This window comes from Crocodylus porosus, unplaced genomic scaffold, assembly GCF_001723895.1.
Source record: "Crocodylus porosus isolate Cpor-Errol unplaced genomic scaffold, CroPor_comp1, whole genome shotgun sequence".
In the NCBI taxonomy this organism is placed as follows: Eukaryota; Metazoa; Chordata; order Crocodylia; family Crocodylidae; genus Crocodylus; species Crocodylus porosus.
The window spans coordinates 49,998,837-50,019,170 of record NW_017728949.1 but is presented as its reverse complement, the minus strand read 5'-3'; the positions used below and the strand labels follow the sequence as shown (position 1 = coordinate 50,019,170).

Sequence of the window (20,334 nt, the reverse complement as noted above, 5' to 3'; positions counted from 1 at the left end):
CCCCAAGGTCTGGAACAGTCTGCCAGCGGAGGTGGTTCAAACACCTACATTGAACACCTTCAAGAGTAAATTGGATGCTTATCTTGCTGAGTTCCTATGACCGCAGCTGACTTCCTGCCCTTTGGGCAGGGGGCTGGACTCGATGATCTCCCGAGGTCCCTTCCAGCCCTGATGTCTATGAAATCTATGAAATCCTTTGAGCAGAGGCTCTCCCTGAACTGGCAACAGAATGAGTAGTAAACACATTTTGTCATGAGGATTTTGATATTGACTTTTCTTTACCCCACATCCTCCCATATTTTCCTACTACAGAAATGCCAACAATTCCCCGGCCCCCCGGCTCCTTACTTTCTATAACGTCTTATCTGGCATTCTCAGATCCTTCTTAGATTTCTTTTAGTTCAACCAAAATTCATCTTTATAATGCAGATCTCTCTTTCTCCCCTTTTTAGAGCCATTTTTATCTTTCATGTTTATCTACTTTTTACTAAATTGTTGTAAAAATCACTATGTATAGTCTTACTTCTCTGTCCTTGTACGCTGTTCTGTGTAAGGCAGTACTTTATTTAATGTGTGCAAAGTTCTTAATGCACTTTCAGATACTATGGAAATAATAGTACTATAATCATAACCCCAGTAATATTATCTTTCATTTTCTTTCTGCAACTGTGAGCATTAGAGAGGAAAATGCTGTGTGCATATCTATCTATATTCTATCGCTAATTTTTCATTCTCCATCTGGATGTATAGCCATCCTTTGGTGGCTTCTCAATAAACTTGTAGACAACTACTTTTTAGTGCATCTTCACCACGCTTTCAGTACTGGACATGTCTCCTGTTGTTATTCTTCAACATTGAACTTTACCGAAACACCATTCATATATGGCCAAATATTGTTGTTTCATGGTGCTTTTCACGTAATACTCTTGGGGGTTTTTTGTTTTTTTTTTTTGCTTTTGGCACTTATCAACAATTTGATCATTTCTCTATCATTATGACATATTCTACTTATTTATTTTTTCTGCTCTGCCTGTTTCCCTACTGAATTTTGCTGATACATTTGAACCTGTCTTGAAGGTTCAGACTTACGAGTTGTCTGAATTTTCAGCACCAAAATTTCTGACTCAGCTCATTATATCACCACTTCTGCACGGCTCAGTTTCTCCTAATGGATGTGAAAGAACATTTTGTGCTAAATCTCTGCTGTTTGACTTGCTTCTTTTTTATTTTCCCCTGGGTTTTTTACTGGTTGCAAGCAGGATTTTCTCTGAATTAAAGAAAACATCAATTTGACAACTTATTTTCCATTTTGAATACTTGATCCCTATTAATAATTTGTATTAGCAGATTTCATACTGAGTCTTTTTCTTGAGGCTAGAGAAAATAGACTATTTACCCTTGTTAAACAATTCTGGCAAGCTTTTCTTTTAGAAAGTCTTGATATTTGGTACAGTCATGGTCTGTGTGTCAGATGCCATAGATGCAAGTATGGTCAAACATGAGCTTTCAAAAAATTGCAGTTTGCACATGTTCAGTGGAGATGTCCCTTGTAATGTGCCCAATTTTGTGTCCACCTGCCTCTGATACTGTGCCTGGAATGACCTATTTACAACCAGATCCACTGGAGGTGACTTTGGGTACACATCAAGATTGAGGCTTCAATTTATACCTGTGGACCCATTGTGATCTCTTATTTGGTGCATGCTACTGTTTCCTGTCTCCTGTGACAACGAATAATTGATTTCCTGGGGGTCTTTTCTGTTATACTCATCACTGCAGTCTCTGAATGCTTTCATAATGTTAATGTGAGGCGAGTGGGTGATGTTATCACTCCTGTTAGCATTAGTTATAGTACAGAGAACTTAAGGTCAAAATTATTCACTGATCTTGGATGCACAATTTAAGACATGTACAACCTAATTTTTCATAATACTTAGCATTATCTAGCACTCTGTGTTTAAAGCCAGCTCACAATGATGTCTTCTATAGCTATGAGTGCTACTCAGTCCTGCAACTGAGATTTCAGGGCCTCAAATCTGGCACCTAGATAATGAGTAACATTCAATTAGTGACCACCTGTAAAAAAAAGTTGTGTTTAATTGACTTGGCCAATATCACATAGGGTCACTGTGGCAGAAGCAGACTTACAGTATAATTTTCTCAGTCATCTGCCTTAGTAGCCATGAAAGCATCCTTTCTCTTCCTGTAATTCCCTACCTCATTACCACACACCTACCAATTCTGCAACAAATGGAAAAGGAGTCCTGCTGGCAACAGTCTTCTTCATTACGTGACTTTGTTTTATCCCCATAACAAGACCGTCCTGTGCACTGAATACTGAATGAGGCAGAAGCCCTGAGGAAAAATAGCATGTGAGTATGTAATTAAAGAGGGTTCATACTGTACATAAGTCGGGCACCAGAAAATGACTGTGAACACGGATACTCATTTAAGGTTCCACAGGCCACCTTAAATCTGGCATTGCCTAACTTTTGAGTGCTTGGCTTTGTAACTTTAATAATATTTTATAACATTTTTCTGTGGATATTGTCATTTCCTATCTCTTTTTCTTGAAGTCAGTGGATGAGTAAGAAATGCAGGCCTCTGACCTTCTGTTGTAGTTTGATCTGGCATCATAATTGTTGTTAATAATCTCCCCTCTCTTTTTATTGAATTATATACATGTTTTTCAGATATGATTCTTGACCAACAAGTGGGCTCAGGGCAGCTCAGTGAGGATGTTCGTCACAGAGTACACGAAGCTTTGCTTAAGCAACACCATCACCAGAATCAGAAAAAGCTAAGCAACAGGATTCCAATTGTCAGATCCTTTGCTGATATTGGCAAGAAACAGTCTGAGCCTCATTCCATGGATAAAAATGGTAATGCATTGTATCACTTTATAGTTCAGAAGCTTTCTTATAGAATTTCATTTTATAAGCATAGTATGTGGTGTGGTTCTGATGTGGTTTCAAAGTATGGTTCTGATGTGAAAAGTGACTGTAAAAACAGTACCTTTTGCTCAGAGTTGCTCCTCTGAGGTATTTGTGTACATCTAGTTAATCAAGTGCTATATATACATTTTTACTGCTTTGCATTCCTGCTAGCTATGTAGAGTCAGTCAATACAGCTATAAGATTGTGAGAGTTCACACATGCTTGTTCACACACATCGTACTTGTTAAGTAAATTACAAATGTACTCAGCTGTGTTTGAACCACAAAGTAGGGGCAATGGGGTTGTGCATTTGTAATGGAGAGAAAAGTTTGGCTGGAGCAATCTTTAATTCTGATGATGTGTGGACCAAAAAGGGTTTACCTTGTCTTTCAGATTATAGACTGTTTGCAGGGTTGGCAGGAAGTGAAAACATTTTTTTAATTTATAAAATGAAAGTTATTGAGATGCAGTAACACAGAACCCACCTTGATATTTTTAATAGTTACTGTTCAGAGAATTGCATTTCAAGTTAAAAAACAAAACACAGCACTGGTTAAAGTAGTAAGATTATTATTTTTTTCTATTCAGCTTTTACAAAGGCATTTTATTGCTGTATGTTTAAATATGTGTGATGTGAGTTAGCTCAAAATTAAATTCTCCTGTAGCCCTTCGTTCTTAATCTTTATGAATACAGGTTTTATTTCTACAAAAAACACCAAAGCAAAACCATGTGCTTAAATATTCACAAAATTGATTTGTAATTATTTATTTACATTTGTAACCTTCTGTTAAAGATAATGGCAATTCTGCTGTATTTTTCTGAGTTGCTCCAAGACTGTATTATTAACCAATGTATTTTACTGTATTTTGATTACCATATTTACTCAACTATAAGGTGAGGTGCCCCCTGCTCCCAGTCAGCATGGGGCAAAAAGCCCCCCAGCTTATATTTGCATACAGGAAAAGCTCTTCATTAAATACATTGTCCATCATTAAACTGCTGCCAGAAGCAGCATCTGCTCTACCATGAAAAACAGCCATGAATTTGATTGAAGCCCACACTGACCATGCCTGTAAAAGACATGGCCTATGGTGAACAAACATACTGATGGGAATATATATATATATATATAAAAAATCTGGCCTTAAAAAAACCAGGTGGGTGTTCCTTCCTCAGGGAGCTGGCACCAGGCCTGGAGGTACTGCAGTACCAAGCTGGCACTGGGAGGGCCAGAGCCAGACCTAACATTCTCCCTTTGTTCCCAATAATGCTTTTATTAGTTAATGTTTAGGGTTGGGAATCCAGAAAAAAGATGACAAAGCTGGTATGAAAATACAGAGTGCCCGAGCGAGGGATTAACAATAGAGGGATGGGGGTGAGGAGGGGAGCGCAACTAGGTTACAGGCGATACAATGTTAGCCAACTAAGCCTGGGGGTGGGAGAAGGGGGAAGGGGAGGGATGGGGTTCGTGAAGCTGAGAGAGAAAGGAGATAGATACACACAAACCCGTTACATTTGATCTTAGCAAAAAAGGCTGAGATGCTGATGGGAACTGACCATAAGGGTAGGTTAGTGCAGCCATCACACTCAGTTCCCATCAGAGCTGACACTTCTTGAATTCATGATGATGCACTCATTGAATACTTTTCGATTTCTTTTTTATTCCCAGTTGAGCAGCGTCTTTCTTTCTCATTTCCAATGATTCCTGTATCATCACCAACCTTAAATGTCTGGCAGACATCGCCAAACTTCCATGTAGGTGAGAGGCTTTGTCATCTCCTCTCTAGGCCTGTCTCATATGATTAGTGTGGGCCTGCTCACCATGAGGTGGAGTTGGATCAGGAGGCCACATATCTTAGCTGCATATATGTTTCTGGAGGACCCCAGGACTCGTGATGAGAACACCCAGTTCCAGTCATGAATGTGTGTGGGGGGCTAATTAGCTTATAGATCCTTTGTATGTGGGGGGGAGGGAGTGTCTGGAATATATATGTGTATGGAGCAGGGTGCGCTGTGGGGCCACCACAGCTTGAAATGTTGTTGACTGCTGGGGCCCAGCCCAATGAACTATATGAAAAGTCATGAGCCTTTGGCTTTGGAATAATGTCATGTATAGTTTGTACTATATATAAGTAGTAAGTATAAAAGTTCTCCTCAAAAGTATGTTTATGGACTACTGGTGCTGCATCTTGCAGCAGTTTGCAAAAAAAAAGAAGGTAAAATGCACCAATTATGAATGAACTAAATCTCTAGGTACCCACAGTAATTTGCCTATATGCCATTTCTGCAGGTATGTTTATTTTGAAGTCAGTGGGTGCATCTACACATGAGACCCTATTAGGCTACAGTAAACTAATAAATGCAGCTATAGATTAGTACTTGTCAACAGAAATACTGTCCTACAGTGGTGTAATTTGATGTACCACAATGCACGTGTAGATGCTAAAGGAGCTGGCTACATGCAGGCTCATTGACAGGCAGCCCCCACACTGAAGCACACTTGCGCTCCAGCCAGCCCCTCTGTAGGATATTGAGCTGGGTTGGAGTAGTCTGGGGCTGGCAGGCTGTCCTCCCCAGCCCCCTGCCAGCTGGGGCTGCTCTGTCCTGGCTCAACATGCTGTGGTTCTGGGTGTACATGTAAACCCTGTGCCCTGGAGTAATAAACTCCTGTGTAAATTGAGCCAGAGTTGATTCAGTCAAATTAATTTCGTGTGTAGATGTGCCCAGTGTTTTCAAATCTGCCCTTCATTTCAACATGCTTAGGGAGAGCAGGGTCTGACATGGAGGTGGGGTGAGAGGCTGCAGGGGGAAGAAGTTGGGAGGGCAAAGGGCAAGTGGCCACCTGACCTCCTCCCAGATATATTTTCCCTGATGTAGCAGTGGGAGGGGAAAAATCCAAGGCAAACCTCCAATAATTAGATTATATACCTGGAAAATTATAACAAATTTATACATTTCTGTTTTTTAATCTTATTATTGAGTGGGGGGGGTCATCTTATATCCAGAGATATCTTATATTCGAGTAAATACAGTGATTCTAAGGGTTTTAGCCAGTGCTTTATCATCACCCTTGTGGTTTTTGACCTATGCAGACTTTATGAGTTGTCTGATTTAGAGTGCTATAGAATCTACATGTATCAAGGCAGGACTGCTGCCTGGCCTTCTATATGGACTTTTTAAACCAGTGACTCTTATCAAGGTTGCCACATGATACTAGCACTGTTAAGCATTCAAACACCTATGCACAAATCATAAGATAACTCCAGAAAATTGAAATAAGAATCTATAGTGTCAAAAACATTCTGTCCTGTTATGGTCTCTGAGTTTTTAGCAGCAGCAGAATTGCTTTATTATTTTTCCAGTCAAAAAAATGAGTGAAAGCTAAGAGTTGGCATTTACCAAGGGATACCTTGAGTCTAAACTGTTTTTTAACTCTTCCAAGCTTAATCTTTCCTCTAGGGAAGAAACTCAGACCTGAAGATAGAAAACTTGCATGTGACAGAATCAGGAAAAAAAATTTAAAGAGTGGGAAATAATCCCCACCTTAATTAAAGTCCCTACTTTGTATGAATACACAAGAAAAAAAGCTAGATGGCTATAGTCAGATACCGTTTTTTCTTTCCTAAAATAATTTTATGTGCAAGCTAATGTAACTTTTGTGTGGTTTTAAATAAATATATGAAGAATGTGAATATTAAAAAAGTTATTGCTACAATGCTCTGGCCCACCAATTTCAGACATGGGAGAGAAAAAACCTTCCCAAAGTCACTGCAGATTGTAGTTCATAAGCTCTACTTCAGTCAGTGACTTGGGGATTCTCAGGATTTCCCTAGCAAATAAAAAAATGGGAAATAACACTGTTAAGTTTCTAAGGTATATTTGTTGGAAAAGCTGTGAGTGGTAAAGAAATGTCACAAGCACAAATTTAGGAATCTTTCCTACCTGTGGGTGAAGTTCCTATAATAAATCCTTAAAGCATTTTGGCTAGGGATAGATATTGCACATAAACTGGCTTAAGTGATCAGAAACTGGTTTAAACGTGTAACAGAACAGATGTTCAGTGCACATAAACCAGTTTGAAAATGGCTGAAATTGGCTTGAGATAAATTTGATCGAATGTAATATCAAACTTACCTGATTTGGCCCAAATCAGTTTGTGCAATGTCTGTCCCAGACCCCTTGGTGGTTTAAGATAAACCAGGCTTCCCCAGCATCCCAGCATGCTCTCTGGGCTGGGCAGGGCTCTCTGCTCCACAACAGAGTTGGCTCCACCCCTCTGCACTGTTGCTGGAACTCTTGCAGAGACTGCAGACACAGCAGGGTCTGCCTGGCTTCCTCCTGCCCCATGGGCAACTGGTGCCTTCTAAATCTGGCGGGGCAACTGATGGCTGAGCAGAAGGGGTGTCCCCCAGTGGCCAATCACTGAGCGGGGGGGAGGGGGAGGAGAGAGGGAGCCCTGAAACCAGGAGATTGAGAACTTCCATTTCATCAACAGATGCATGCACTACATAACACCCCCCCCTTGCCTCAAGAGTGCTAGCAGGGGCTGGGACTGGCAACACTCCCACCCCTTGAGCAGCCAGTGGGGAAAAGCCTGGGACTATGCAGGCAGACCTCCCTAATCAAAGTGTCCTGACAGGGCCTGGCCATGTCCCCCCTCATCTCAGCACTATACAAGGAAGGGGAGGGCTGCTCTAGCACTCCCTGGCTTCTAGTCTAAGGTACTTCAGGCATGTGTCTGAATTTTCTCAGTCCAGAGAGAATGTCTGTCTGTTTACAAACCGGTTTACCCTGGCCAGGTTAGACTAACCTGCAAAGACAGAATCAATTCAGGCTCAGGATTTTTGAATGTCTGTCCCTAGCCTTTAACTTTGGCTAAATTTCCCATAAATATTTTGACAGCCTTATTTAGTCCTAAGTTCAAGAAGACATGCTAAATGAGAGCAACATTTAAACTAATGTGTACCATAAAGCATATGCTTAAACACTGCTCTGAAGAAAGGAACATAAGCTTACATTTTTTTGAACTGGAGACTTAGGATGCTCTGAGTATTATCTTCACAGGCACACACTCTAAGGTTTAGAAATCCTTGATCTTGTAGAAGAAGTATAGACCATCATCTTCCTTGTGTTATTTATATTTAATTTATTTTCAAACTAATAAAAATCTTTAGGAATAGTTATGCAAAAGTAAATTATTGTATCTAAGCTGTAGGGAAACTGCTAAACGTGTTCATCAGGAGTCCAAAAGCAACCAGAGATATGTCTTATTTGGCATGAAATGTTTTTCCTCATCTTGACAGTTTCCCTGAAACTCAGATCTTTTGCAATTTAAAAACTGAATTTATATTAATACCATGGGTGCCTGTCTTTATCTCTTAGAATGATATGGCTATTTAGCTTTAGCACACCTCAGAAAATCTAGCATGCATCTTATGTTTGCTAAGCAGCCTAACATCATTCTTATTATTTTTCCTGAAGGCTCTGAAGAACCAGTGCAGTTGTGCCATGGCCAGTACCACAGCCCAAGGGCTGTAATGGCAGCTGCTTCTCCTATGCTCCTGTGCTCCAAGAGCGGGGAGAGGGAGGTTGCATGGTTTTTGGCATATTAGTTTCTATATTCCCCTCTTATGGAATACTCTCAAACATTCTCCATATTTCCCTGGGTAGATCTGCTAGAAAGCACTGCTGATAAGGTAGGCAGAATCCCATTTATGGCCTCTCACCACCCTGAACAATTCCATTGCCTTAGAACCTTGCTTGTAGCCAGGAATTCATGGTTTCTTCTTTCCACCTATTGTCTCACAGTCCAGCTGGTACAGTCTAAAATTATTTATGCTTCAGCTGATTGGCTCTAGCTAGACATTTCTCTTTAGCCCTTTGTTTTAAAACCAGGAGCAATGATGCAAGCTGCTTTTAACATTGTAGTGATGTATCATAAACACATTTTCTTCTGATCTGTGAAACCTAAGTACAGCAAACAGGTTATGTAAAACTGAACCACAATTGACATAAGTACTTTACAGTAATTTCAGGTATATTCTGTGAAAAATATCTTTTCTCCTTGAGGATGACACCTTTGCAAAATGTGTTTGTGGTTTCACTTTAGACTTATCCCACAGTTATGCACTGTTGTGTTGTTATGTGTATGTTATATATATGAATCTAATGATGTTCATACAATTGTAAGGTATGGAAGTGTGCATCTGTCTCTTGCTCTCAAAACTGTATTAAGATAGAAATTTATTTCATTGTTAATTCTGGATATTGGATCAGCACCTTAATACACAGAAGACTTGTCAATTCTGGGGCAGAGCAAATAGATCACCACAGAGTCCTGTGGTCTTGCTGACCTCCTTTTCAAATCAAGTAGAAATGGGGAAATCCTTCATTACTGTCCATCAAAAATGGATCCGGAGGTAGAAACAGAACAATGCCAGATACTTATGGCTGAACCATATTTTTGCCTCCTATTTGAATGAGGTATTAAAAATCAGGCTCACAGTTGCCCTAGAGTCACCAACTGATGTTAAAGTCTTAAATGTGATTTAATTGTGGCAAAACACCTAGGACCACTGTAAATGGTGTTGCTTACACTACGTCTAGGCACTGGATGACCTGAGAGTTGGGAAAGGGAAAAGTGGCTTAGAGCCATCATTTTCCCCAACCCAGTTACTTGATGTAGCTGAGGATACCATTCCCTTCTCTTTCCAGTGCTTGCACACGTTGGTTTGTCAGTATGCCCAAATTCAAACATCCACTCATGATCCACAGTGATGACATTACTGGAACATATTTGTGCATATGTTTCTTTTCTGTTTTTTCTATGGTGTGTGAATCCATCAGACCTCGTAATTAATTTCCTTTGTATTATTAGTATTATCTTTTGTTTACAATGGCTTTTCTTCACATCCTCTTCAAGGGTAAGATGTCAGGGTGATGTGGATTTACCATGCATTTATAATGCTGCCATGCTGTGTTTAACTTTCACTTTTCATTAAGCATCAAAGCTGTGAGAATTAAAAGCCTGATTTTGATGTTCCAATAAAAAGTGACAGTCAAATTTGGCATTACAACAGCAAAATATATTTTTTAAAAAAATATATTTTTTAAAAAAGGCCTACTTTGATATTGAATGCCCAGAAGGAGGATGGGAATGAATTTCAGATTAAATTGTGGTGAAAGCCAGGGGAACATTAAAAATATAAACCTTTGCCATTACCATGTTATCATTTGGAGATTGGGTTTGGAAGGAAACACAACACATATGTACATTGAGAATAATAGAGATGATGCATTCCTAAAAGCCAGTTTCAACCAGAAGCAGACAACATGTTTGTTATTAAATGAAGTCTAAAAATTATATTGTGGGTTTCTGCATTTTTGCACAGATTTCTGTAATACATGAGTCACTGGTACCCTTTAATAGCATACGTGTCATGGGGTATAGTTATGAGAAAATTTAGATTAAAGCAAAATTCTATCAAAATGCAGAAACAAGTTTTCAGAATATTAAAAGTATTTCAAAAATATTTTTTTCTGGTCCTATTTTCTGACTAGTTGGACACTTGTAATCTCTAGACACCAGTATTTGTATGTAATGAAATCTAACAGGGACTGTGCTGCTGCAGTTTACACAAACAATGGGCTGGAGGAATGAAGCTTAGCAGGACAAGTGATTAGCAGTAAGCTGTAGAATTGTAAGCTACAGTAACCCTCTAACACACACATTCTGTCCTATCTTCTATTCCCTAGGTGGATCATTTATGCTCACTTAGGCCACATCCAGACAAGCAGAGGCATGTGCTTACAGCAGCACAAATAGTAGTGGCACAAATTTGTGCTGCTACTTTGTGCCCGGTGGCGACACATAGGGGTTCACGGGGGTGCATGTGCACCCCCTGACTGGCTGCACTTGCTGCTTAGGCACTGGGTAAGGGGGGCAGGCAGAAGGACTGGTGCCACCCCTGCAAGCACTAGCTGGGGAGTGGAGTGGAGTGGCGCTCCCAGAAGTGGCCTCGCAATTGGCCGCCTTGCAATCGGCCACAATGGGACCCCTGCCTCCCCAGTTGGCAGGATTGGCTGTGGTTGCTGACTGGTTGCCAGGGGGGTATGTGCCCCCCGACTCAGGTGGCACCAGTCGCCCATGTTTGTGCCACAGCACACACTATTGCACATGTGCTTTGTGGAGGGACAAATTGTTCCACTTCAGAACAATGTGTCCAGGTCCTCCTGGTTCCTGGCCGGGCTCCATGTGCTGCAGGGAGATTGGCTGGGGCACAGGATGCCTCAGTACAGGGCTAACCAGCAGGCAGCCCCTGTACTGAAGCACCCTGTGTTCCAGCCAGCCAGGGAGTGGCATGTGGAGACGGGGGAGCAGGCAGCCCTGGGTCGGCTGCTCCCCTTTTGTGAGGTACACTGTGCCCCAGCCAGCCACTAACTCCACAGATTAACTGAATGAATGCTGTATTCTTGTCTTGTGTTCATTCCTTTCAAGCTAGCAATTTTACTCAAATCTTATTAATTATGCAGAGCTTATTCCTGATATGATTGAAATAAAGCTCAAGTAATTCTTAAACACTTTCATTTAATATTGTTTTTCCTTTTCCATAATGTTCCTTGTACCCATGACTAAATGTATAATTTACATATCTGCAATTACCATTCATCTTTATATTTCTTTACTTTGCTCTGTCTTTGTTGTGTCTGTCTCTAACAGGCTCATCTCATCTCTGTACCTTCCTCATCTCCTATCCTTTGGGTTCTGTAAGCTCCTTGAAGGTCTCAGAGGTAGTATAAAAACCTATCCTGCTTGGAGTTCAGGTCAATTCAAATGTACATCTATGTTTTCATCTCATGTTCCTTCTAGCATGCAACTTTTTGCTCTAGAGACCAGTTAAATTTATAAAGCCTTTAGCATGAACAGTGATAATTTCATAAGAGAAACTTACCTGATAATGGTAATTTAAAAAATATATGTATATATTAGACATTAGAAACTGTTTCCTTATAAAGAAACAATAATTATTTCTTAATAAATATATTTTCTTAAATAGATTCAGAAAGTGACAAAGCACAGTACTTTGGTTAGAGTTGCATGAGTTCATGTGGAATTGTATTTGAGGTCCAGGCCTAAGGTTACAAAAATCCATAATCTGGCTTTCTCTACGTCCTCTTAAAAAGCTGGGGGTAGGGTGGGGGGGGGCGGGAAGTATTTTAAGACGATATCAAATTCTCCTCTCAGTTATTCAGATATAGGAACCATGGCAGTTGATTCCTCATGATTTAAGACTTTGGACATCAAGACAGCTAGATGCAAAGACTATTGGGACCCTACAGTACTAAACCTAGAAGCTGAATTTTAATTTATATTTGAACTTTACAATACTCTAAATGATGATTTACAGCAGTTTCACCTATGCTCACTAATCTCCTTAGATGTGAGTTTATGTTAAGTTGGAAAGTTGGTGACTAATAAGTTAGAGTTAAAAGCCTCATAAAACATGAAAACATTATTTAAAGGGAATGAATGCCATAGCCTGGTTATATATTTTTGTAAATGTATATGATCTATTAAGCCATTTATTTGTTTTGCTTAAATTACTGTTAGTTAAGTTCTCAGTGCTGTTTGTTTACTGTGCAGTTTTTTAATGCATTTTAAATTTTTTTTCCTGGTTGGAGTGTCCAGAGATTTCGTGGATTTTGATTAAAAAAATACAATGTGAGATTGCCAGCTGAAGGTATCCTGGTTACAGTTTCTTTCACTGAAATGTCAAAGTGCCCTATATTCTGTGTTTTAAATGGTCTTGCTGAAATCCTTAAAAATCCTGGAAAAATAATTTACAATAGAAGAATGTAACCATGGAACAAATGCTTTATACACACTTACTGTATAATATATCCAGGATTTCATATTGCCATTAGATTTGTAAGGCTTCTAACTATGATTTTTCATTGTTGAAAGGTGAAATTCTAGTTCCCCTACACTAAGCACAAAAATGTGTTTGCCTGAACGAGTTTCCTGAGATGCTGAAAGAGGGGAACACTGGAGTAATTCTCTTGGTCTTATAGACAGAGCCTTGAAGAGTGCCATAAACCCTGACCATAGCTATGGTTAATAGTGTAGAATTGTAGCATGCCCCTGAGCCTGCTGCCCACATTCCCACCATTCTCACTGGGCTGATCACAACATTGCTGACCAGGAGTGGATCCAGGACAGATGCAGCAATATAATAGTGACCCCTTCATCACTTATGTCACTGTCTCTGGCTGAGCTCAGGAATCTGCAGCTGGAGCCCCCAGGATGGCAGGAAATGCTGGGGAGTGGGGGCTGGGCAGGTAGCAGGCACAGGATGGGGAACCCAACCACTGCACCACTGTCTCTGTTTGACCTGGGTGCAGAGGGAGCCCCAGAGCTGCTACTGCCTCCCTCCAGCTGCAAGCTGCGAATTCACAGGGTGCCAGGCTGGTGGAGGACAGTGGTGCCAGGAAGTGGATTTTCCCTTCCTGCATTTGCTCCCTGCTGTTCCACCACCACGATCACTGCTGCCCAGGAACAGATGCAAGAAAAGGACCTCAGCCCCCAATGCTGCTCTTGCCTCAGTTGACACAGGCATGGGGACAGCCCAGAGCTTCTCCTGCCCTGCTTCAGCTGAAGGCTGCAGAGAGCAGCTATGGAGGGTACTAGGCTTGGCTTGGAACAGGGATGATGCAGGAGAACACCCACATTCTCCTTCCAGTACCTGTTCCCTTCCATGTTCTCTTTCTAGTACCTGGTTTCTCCTTCCAGTACCTGTTCCCACTAGCATGGGACTCTCTGAGGGGGTGGCGAGTTGGAAGCAGATTCAGGAAGGAGGAACCCACCCATCGCTGCTGCTGTCCCTGGCTGAGGCCTGTACCCTGAGCAGCTTCCTGCAGCTACCCCTCTGCCCAGCAGGTCCCATGGGGTGAAAAGAGCAGCTCCGGGGCTCCCCCTGACACCTAGGTCAGTTGGAGATGGGAGCAGTTCTGCTCTTCTTTCCCCTGCTCTCCTCTCTGCCAGTGTCCCCCACTGGCCTGGGAGCTTTAACTGTGTGTCATCTCCATTCCCAGCCACATACCTAGCTTGGACTACAGCCATTGACAGGCATTAAATTTGTAGTGAGAAATATGCTGTCTTAGTGCTGCAGAAAGTGAGCATATAGACTTTCAAGCAGTTTGACACTGAAGAAACAATGTAGTTCCACAGTGAAATGTTAGCTTTTTCTATGTAGCACCTGTATAACTATATGTAGTGCCACAGGATGTAACTTGATCCTCCAGTATCCCAGGGTGCTTTTTCTCTTGGTCTTGACTCTGTGCTGAAGTGCATGCAGCATGTATTAGACTTGCTGGTACTGCTGTATCTGGAGCAGCAGGATGCACAAATGACAGGGATCCACTGTGGGAATTGAATAAGTGTGCTGTGGCTATGCAGTCATAGCACAAAATGGGGGAGTCCTTGATGGGTGTGATTCCCCAAGCAGCCAGCCAGTCAATGCTGTCCTCTAAGCTTTCCTGTTCTTGGAATACTCCATACACAGGGACCCATGCAAAGCATGCTGGGATCACTTCAGAGTGGTCCTGTGGCTGTGGAACGTGGGAGATGCATGCTCTGTATAGCACTCTGGATGACAATGTGCTTGAATGGATGAATGCACATTTCACACTATGGTTTTGTGGTGCTGCCAATTTCCTAGAAATTTTCAGTGCTTCAGTTGAACATTTGTCCATATCTGTAGACTTTGATTAAAGAGAACTCCAGGCCAAAAGGTAGCCGTATACTGGCTTCCTATCTCATAGGAAACATTGCTGCATGAATAAACATAAAATTATTCAACACTTCTGTACATCATTTATATAAATCTTTCAGTCAATCATTTAGATCTTCTCTAGATTATGTAATAACATACCAGATTATAATCAAGCTCTTTTTCCTTTTCAAATTCATCTTCTGAGGTGTAGAAAGCTTTCTGAAAGATACAGAGATATTTAAAAATCCTTTTTCACATTACCTTTCCTACTGCAATGAAAACTTGTATTTTTCCAGGTTATTTTCACATGCATGAAAATACCATACTCTATTGGCATGTGAAAAATACAAAAGTCATTCATATAAATTATGGGTACATACTGGTGGTGACCTATGCTTTCTGTCACCTGCATTTCTATTCCCTAAGGAGTTACTGGACACAACAGTTAAAGCTAGTATTTTGATAAGTAAACATTGATGTTATGCTTGCTGCTTAGAAACTCTGAGACCTCATGGTGTGAAGCTTATGGGTCTGCTTTGTAGCAGTTATAACTGTTCTCAGCAGGTGGTCTGTGCTCTGCCTGTGTGTTGTAGGGAAAGACTTTTTTTCCTCCTACAGGGAACTTGTGCTTGTGTTTTGTGCAGGGACCTGAACTTTTCATAAGAAAGAACTGGATTTCAACTTTCAGTTTTTTGGGGAAAAAACATACAACTGTAGTTCCTAAATTAGGAAAAAAGAAGATTATCATCTCTTGCTTTTGTATGTGCAATATTGCTCCAGTACAGCAAGTGTGTATATTGATATGTGTAAGTGCACATATTTTTCCATTTGCCTAAAAAACCCCGAGGAATATTGAGAATATTGTGGAATGAATTTAATGCATTCTTCTCTTAACCTGAGGAAATTTTAGATTTTAAGGATTACATAGCTAAATTTCATCCTTTTTAAATCCCTTGTGACCTGAATGAAGTTTTAAGTGTTTCATGGTATAATGAAGGGTAAAATCTTGCCCACCTGTTTTGCAATACCTGTCTCCTGTATTGTATGTCCTTGCTAAGTGTGAAATTCATCTTTGGGGGTAATGTAAAACTAGTGAATTTTGCACTACATGCTACTTCTGGCAGCCCTTTAAGGTGACAGTCATTCCTGTGCACACATGCCCAATTCTACTTAAGTACAATATTGGTTCTTAACAAAAAGTTTAATATGAATTAAGTAGCACAAAGGCTTTATGTAGCACTAATGAAATTCCTGAATGGTGCAGAATTGTATTTACATATTGTAATTTGAAAGAATGTTAATATTATCTTCTGAGAAGGTTCTAGTCCAAACCGATTCCAGTATATTCTGGTATTGGTACGTTTTATATCAAAATAAAAATTTTGTACCTGAACATTTTGTACAATATTATGCAATTATAGTTGTACAATACATAAAGCATTAACCAGGTGATGGAAAACATAGTAGCAAGAGTACATTTGAGCAAATATTTTTTTAAAGTTTATTTTGAGCCTGGCAAATTGAATGGCTGCTATAATAAATAGCTTGCACATTAATAATCACACATTTGCAACTAGTAGTGGGAGAAAAATTAGCAGTTTTACATGTTTTCTGAACTAGTTTAGAGATTAGAACTTTCTTAAATCATTGTTTTCATGGGTATATTTTCAAGTTACTGTTACACCAAGACTTTGAATACTAATTAAGCAAAGTCTACAATTGAAAGGATGGGCAAAAATGCATCCCTCAGAGCATTCACTGATATACTTCACCGTGCCACTCTGAGGTGATTAGTAGGATAAATTAATAGCTGAGACCTGGATAGTAACTGGAACTAATCTAATGGTTTATTAATAACAACTACACAACTATGAAGCCACAATATCTGTACTAACAAACTACTAACAACTAAGGCACTATATACAATATGTATACAAATATATAACTGGAGGGTTCAGATTATACACACAGGCTAACACTACCACGTCTAGAGGATTTAAGGACTACAATAATGTCAAACAGAATAAACAGGAATACGAGGACAAGTATAACAGATATGAAAATGTCAAGACTTACAGAAATACAGCTATGAATGGGTTCACCCACAATTCCCACACCCTGGGATTACATATACATACCCTAAGGCCTGGCAGCTGCTCAAAGTAGGCGGGTGATGCCTACGAGCCGACTGGCTTCAGTGCCTTATTAGGAGAACAGAGAAGAAGATCTTCAGATGGTCCCACTGCTGGTTGCCTCGCAGCACACCTCCACTGCTGCAATCACGCTACCGAAGGCCGACAGCCTGACTGGCCAGGTCAGATATGGCTCTTCACAGCTCCAAGCTCTCTCTCTCTCACTATCAACTCACAACCTCACTTATACTACACAGTGCACACTTCAAACTCACAGTCAATACTCCAAAACCCACAACCTACATAGAAGCCATCACATATCTGCTATTTATAGCCTCCTCAGAAAGTTCCAGAAAATGACCTCATACATACATACGCACAAGGTCACAGTCTCACACCTTCCAGCCTGTCACCCATGTGTACTCACACCACAGGTCAACAGTTCAGGGGCTCCAGTGACCTACATGCAACAAGTGGATCATACAGGGGTCAGCATATTCTCACATTACATCAATCACAAGACAGTTGACTTAGTTCTGGCTTTTGTCCTGTTTCTGGCTATTTTGGAAAGGTAAAAAAACCCTGTTTAAATTAATGCTACTAGATGTTGCCATTCACACATAATCAGGCTTCTATTGCAAGAATCTCAAAATGTTTCCTCCAGTATCATTATAATTTTTGGGTTTTTTTAAAAACATGTAAGCCAACCTTTAAGTAATATGCTAGGGTACAAAGTCTGGAAATACAGGACTCAGCTGCAGTTAATAAAAAATGTGATACTCTCACAAGGATAATTTCAGTAATTTATTTTTTCTGGTGATACACAGCTGTGCTACCTTTGGTTATCATGCTAGCCAAAGCCCACTTGACACACATGAGTAAACTTAAGAGATCTATTTAATTTAGTGGAGCTACTCACATGGGTAAACATCTGCAGGATGGGGGCCTGAAATTGGCAGTTCTTCAGATTGCCTTGAAAATCTTTGTAGAAGTAGGATTGCATTCAAAAGTTTGTCTAACTCTGTCCCAACCATGCAGTTGGTTCAGTAAAAGATATCACCAACAAAAATCCTTGCTTCTATTTCATGAAATATTTTTATTTTTAATGAAGTAACATTACTTGACAGAACATAAAATGTATACACTTAGATTGACGCTAAAATTAGCCTCACAGGCCACTGACAGACACGGACCCCTTCCCCACCCCCACAAATGGTGCTTTACTTTCAGCTCAGTGCATCCCATGCCAAATGTGGCACATGCCCAGAAGAAAAACGCATCAGTTTGACCTGGCTTACCCAGTGTCTGTATAGATCGTGTACTTCAGGGGAGCTTTTGGGCACTTTTATCTAATAGCCAATTGAATCCTTTATTAGATAAAGGAACCAAAAAGCCACCCTGAAACGTGATATATGCAGATACTGGGGAGCTGGGTCAAACTAATGTGGCTCCATTTCTGGTAAAGCGTTTCCCCCTGCTGTCCATCCCCCACCCAAATCTGTCAGAGGCCAAAATGTTTAAGAGTAGATTTTAAAGCTTCTTAAATATATTCTCCCATTCCCAGCTGCACTTGATGTGTGGTCTCTTTTCTGGGAATTTCTCTGTTATTACAAACCAGTCTTTAATTTTACTTCCTAATTTTACTTTCCATTATATGCTCACATGTTTCATTCACATACAGTATGGTACTCTAATTTTTAATTTCTTTCATTGAACACCTTTTAAATAATGTGTGGTATTCTGTAATAACATTATCTTTTTTAGCAGGTCAGATTGTTTCCCCACAATCCGCTCCAGCCTGCATTGAAAATAAAAATGATGTGAGCAGAGAGAACAGCAGTGTTGATTTTAGCAAGGTAAGTTATTGACTGTGTAAAGAGAACTTTCTGCTTGACAAGCAGAAAATTTAATGTAAAGCACAGTTTGTATGAATCAGAGAAAGCTGTGAAGTGAAAATTTCACTCCAGTATTCAAAATTGTCAGTTAGGCCACAAAACACATGTTTCTACTTACAATAAAGTGGGTTTTAAAAAACATTTTGAATGAGACTGTTAAAATCGCATTTCAAGACCTCAGCATCTTATTACACAACCCCGTAATGCCAGCATCTTATTACATAACCTGTAATGTATTGTGGAGAAAGAAATGAGTGAATTCTCTTGTTTAAGTAAGAAAATAATTTAGTTTGTTTTGCATCCAGACTTTTGAATCTATTGTGGAATCTTGTCGCTAGCCAATGTGACTTAGTCAATAACAGAGTTATATGCTCGCTCCATCTGGTGCCAGAAAGAATCGTAGCAGCATAATTTGTGTTAGCTGAAGTGTATCTGCTGTGCTTATAATATGAGGATGGGAAGGGTTATGTATATTTGAAACATGGAAAAGAACACTGCATGAGGAAGAAAGAGGAAAGGGCTCTGGATATACTCTTAGCTATATTTGTGTAGTAGTTTTAAGCAGACTTATTCACAGTAGAAATATGCAATTCAAATTCTAGGCTATTACTGATCATTTAAACCATAAATATGATAGATTCCTAGGTTCTGATAGATTTATAAATTTTGGTAAACAAAAGTTGTACTCTTTTCCTGGTGTAATATCTAGTCACAATTTTGTTAAATTACTGATATATTTTTATTCAGGTGAGTCTGTGCATACTAAAATGCCCCATTTATTATAAAGAGTAACACTAAAAACACGTTTGTCTAATTAAAAGTTTTAAAGTACAGTGGTGAAACACACAAATACTTGGAGAGCATCTCAATGCTTCACATAATGATTTTGTCCCAGAGTAACCCAGTTACACTGAAATTTGAAAGCCGGAAACAGATGGGGTCAGAGTTCTGGGACTTGACTTCATAGATTTCAAAGTCAGACTCTGTTTTTTCATAGTTTCATAGTTTGCAGGGGCAGAAGGGACCTGAACAGATCATCAAGTCTGACCAGGGGGCAGGAAAGATACTGGGGTCAAGTGACCCCAGGGAGGTGTTCATCCAGCCTCCTCTTAAAGACCCCCAGGGTAGGAGCCAGCACCACTGCTCTTGGAAGTTGGTTCCAGATCCTAGCCTCCCTGACTGTGAAGTAACGTCTCCTGATATCTAGCCTGAATCTCCCCTCTGCCAGCTTGTGACCGTTATTTCTTGTCACTCCTGGTAGTGCTTGGGGGAACAGGGACTTTCCCAATGCCTGCTGGTCCCCTCTGACTAGTTTGTAACAGGCCACTAGATCTCCCCTCAGCCTCCTTTTGTGGAGGCTGAACGGGTTCAGGTCCTGTAGCCTCTCCTCATAAGCCTCTCCTTGTAGGGCCTGCCCTGCTGACTCCTGATCATGGGGGTGGCCCTCCTCTGGACCTTCACCATGTTGTTCACACCCCTCCTGAAGTGTGGCGCCCAGAACTGGACGCAGTACTCCAGCTGCGGCCTGACCAGTGCCGCATAGAGGGGGAGGGTCACCTCCGTAGACCTGCTTGAGTAGCATCTGCAGATGCATGACAA

General features: G+C 40.5%; 1 protein-coding gene across 4 annotated transcripts in view; it reads left to right on the top strand.

Moving 5' to 3' along the window:
* SLC4A10 (solute carrier family 4 member 10) overlaps positions 1–20,334 on the top strand; it is a 337,292-nt gene that overhangs the window by 226,283 nt on the left and 90,675 nt on the right. For 3 of the 4 annotated variants that reach the window (XM_019554513.1, XM_019554511.1, XM_019554514.1), the window contains exons 6-7: positions 2,694–2,882; positions 18,605–18,696. In XM_019554513.1, the coding sequence (XP_019410058.1) occupies positions 2,694–2,882; positions 18,605–18,696 (281 nt within the window). The remainder of the gene's footprint in view (positions 1–2,693; positions 2,883–18,604; positions 18,697–20,334) is intronic. The other variant, XM_019554512.1, reaches the window with a different exon arrangement.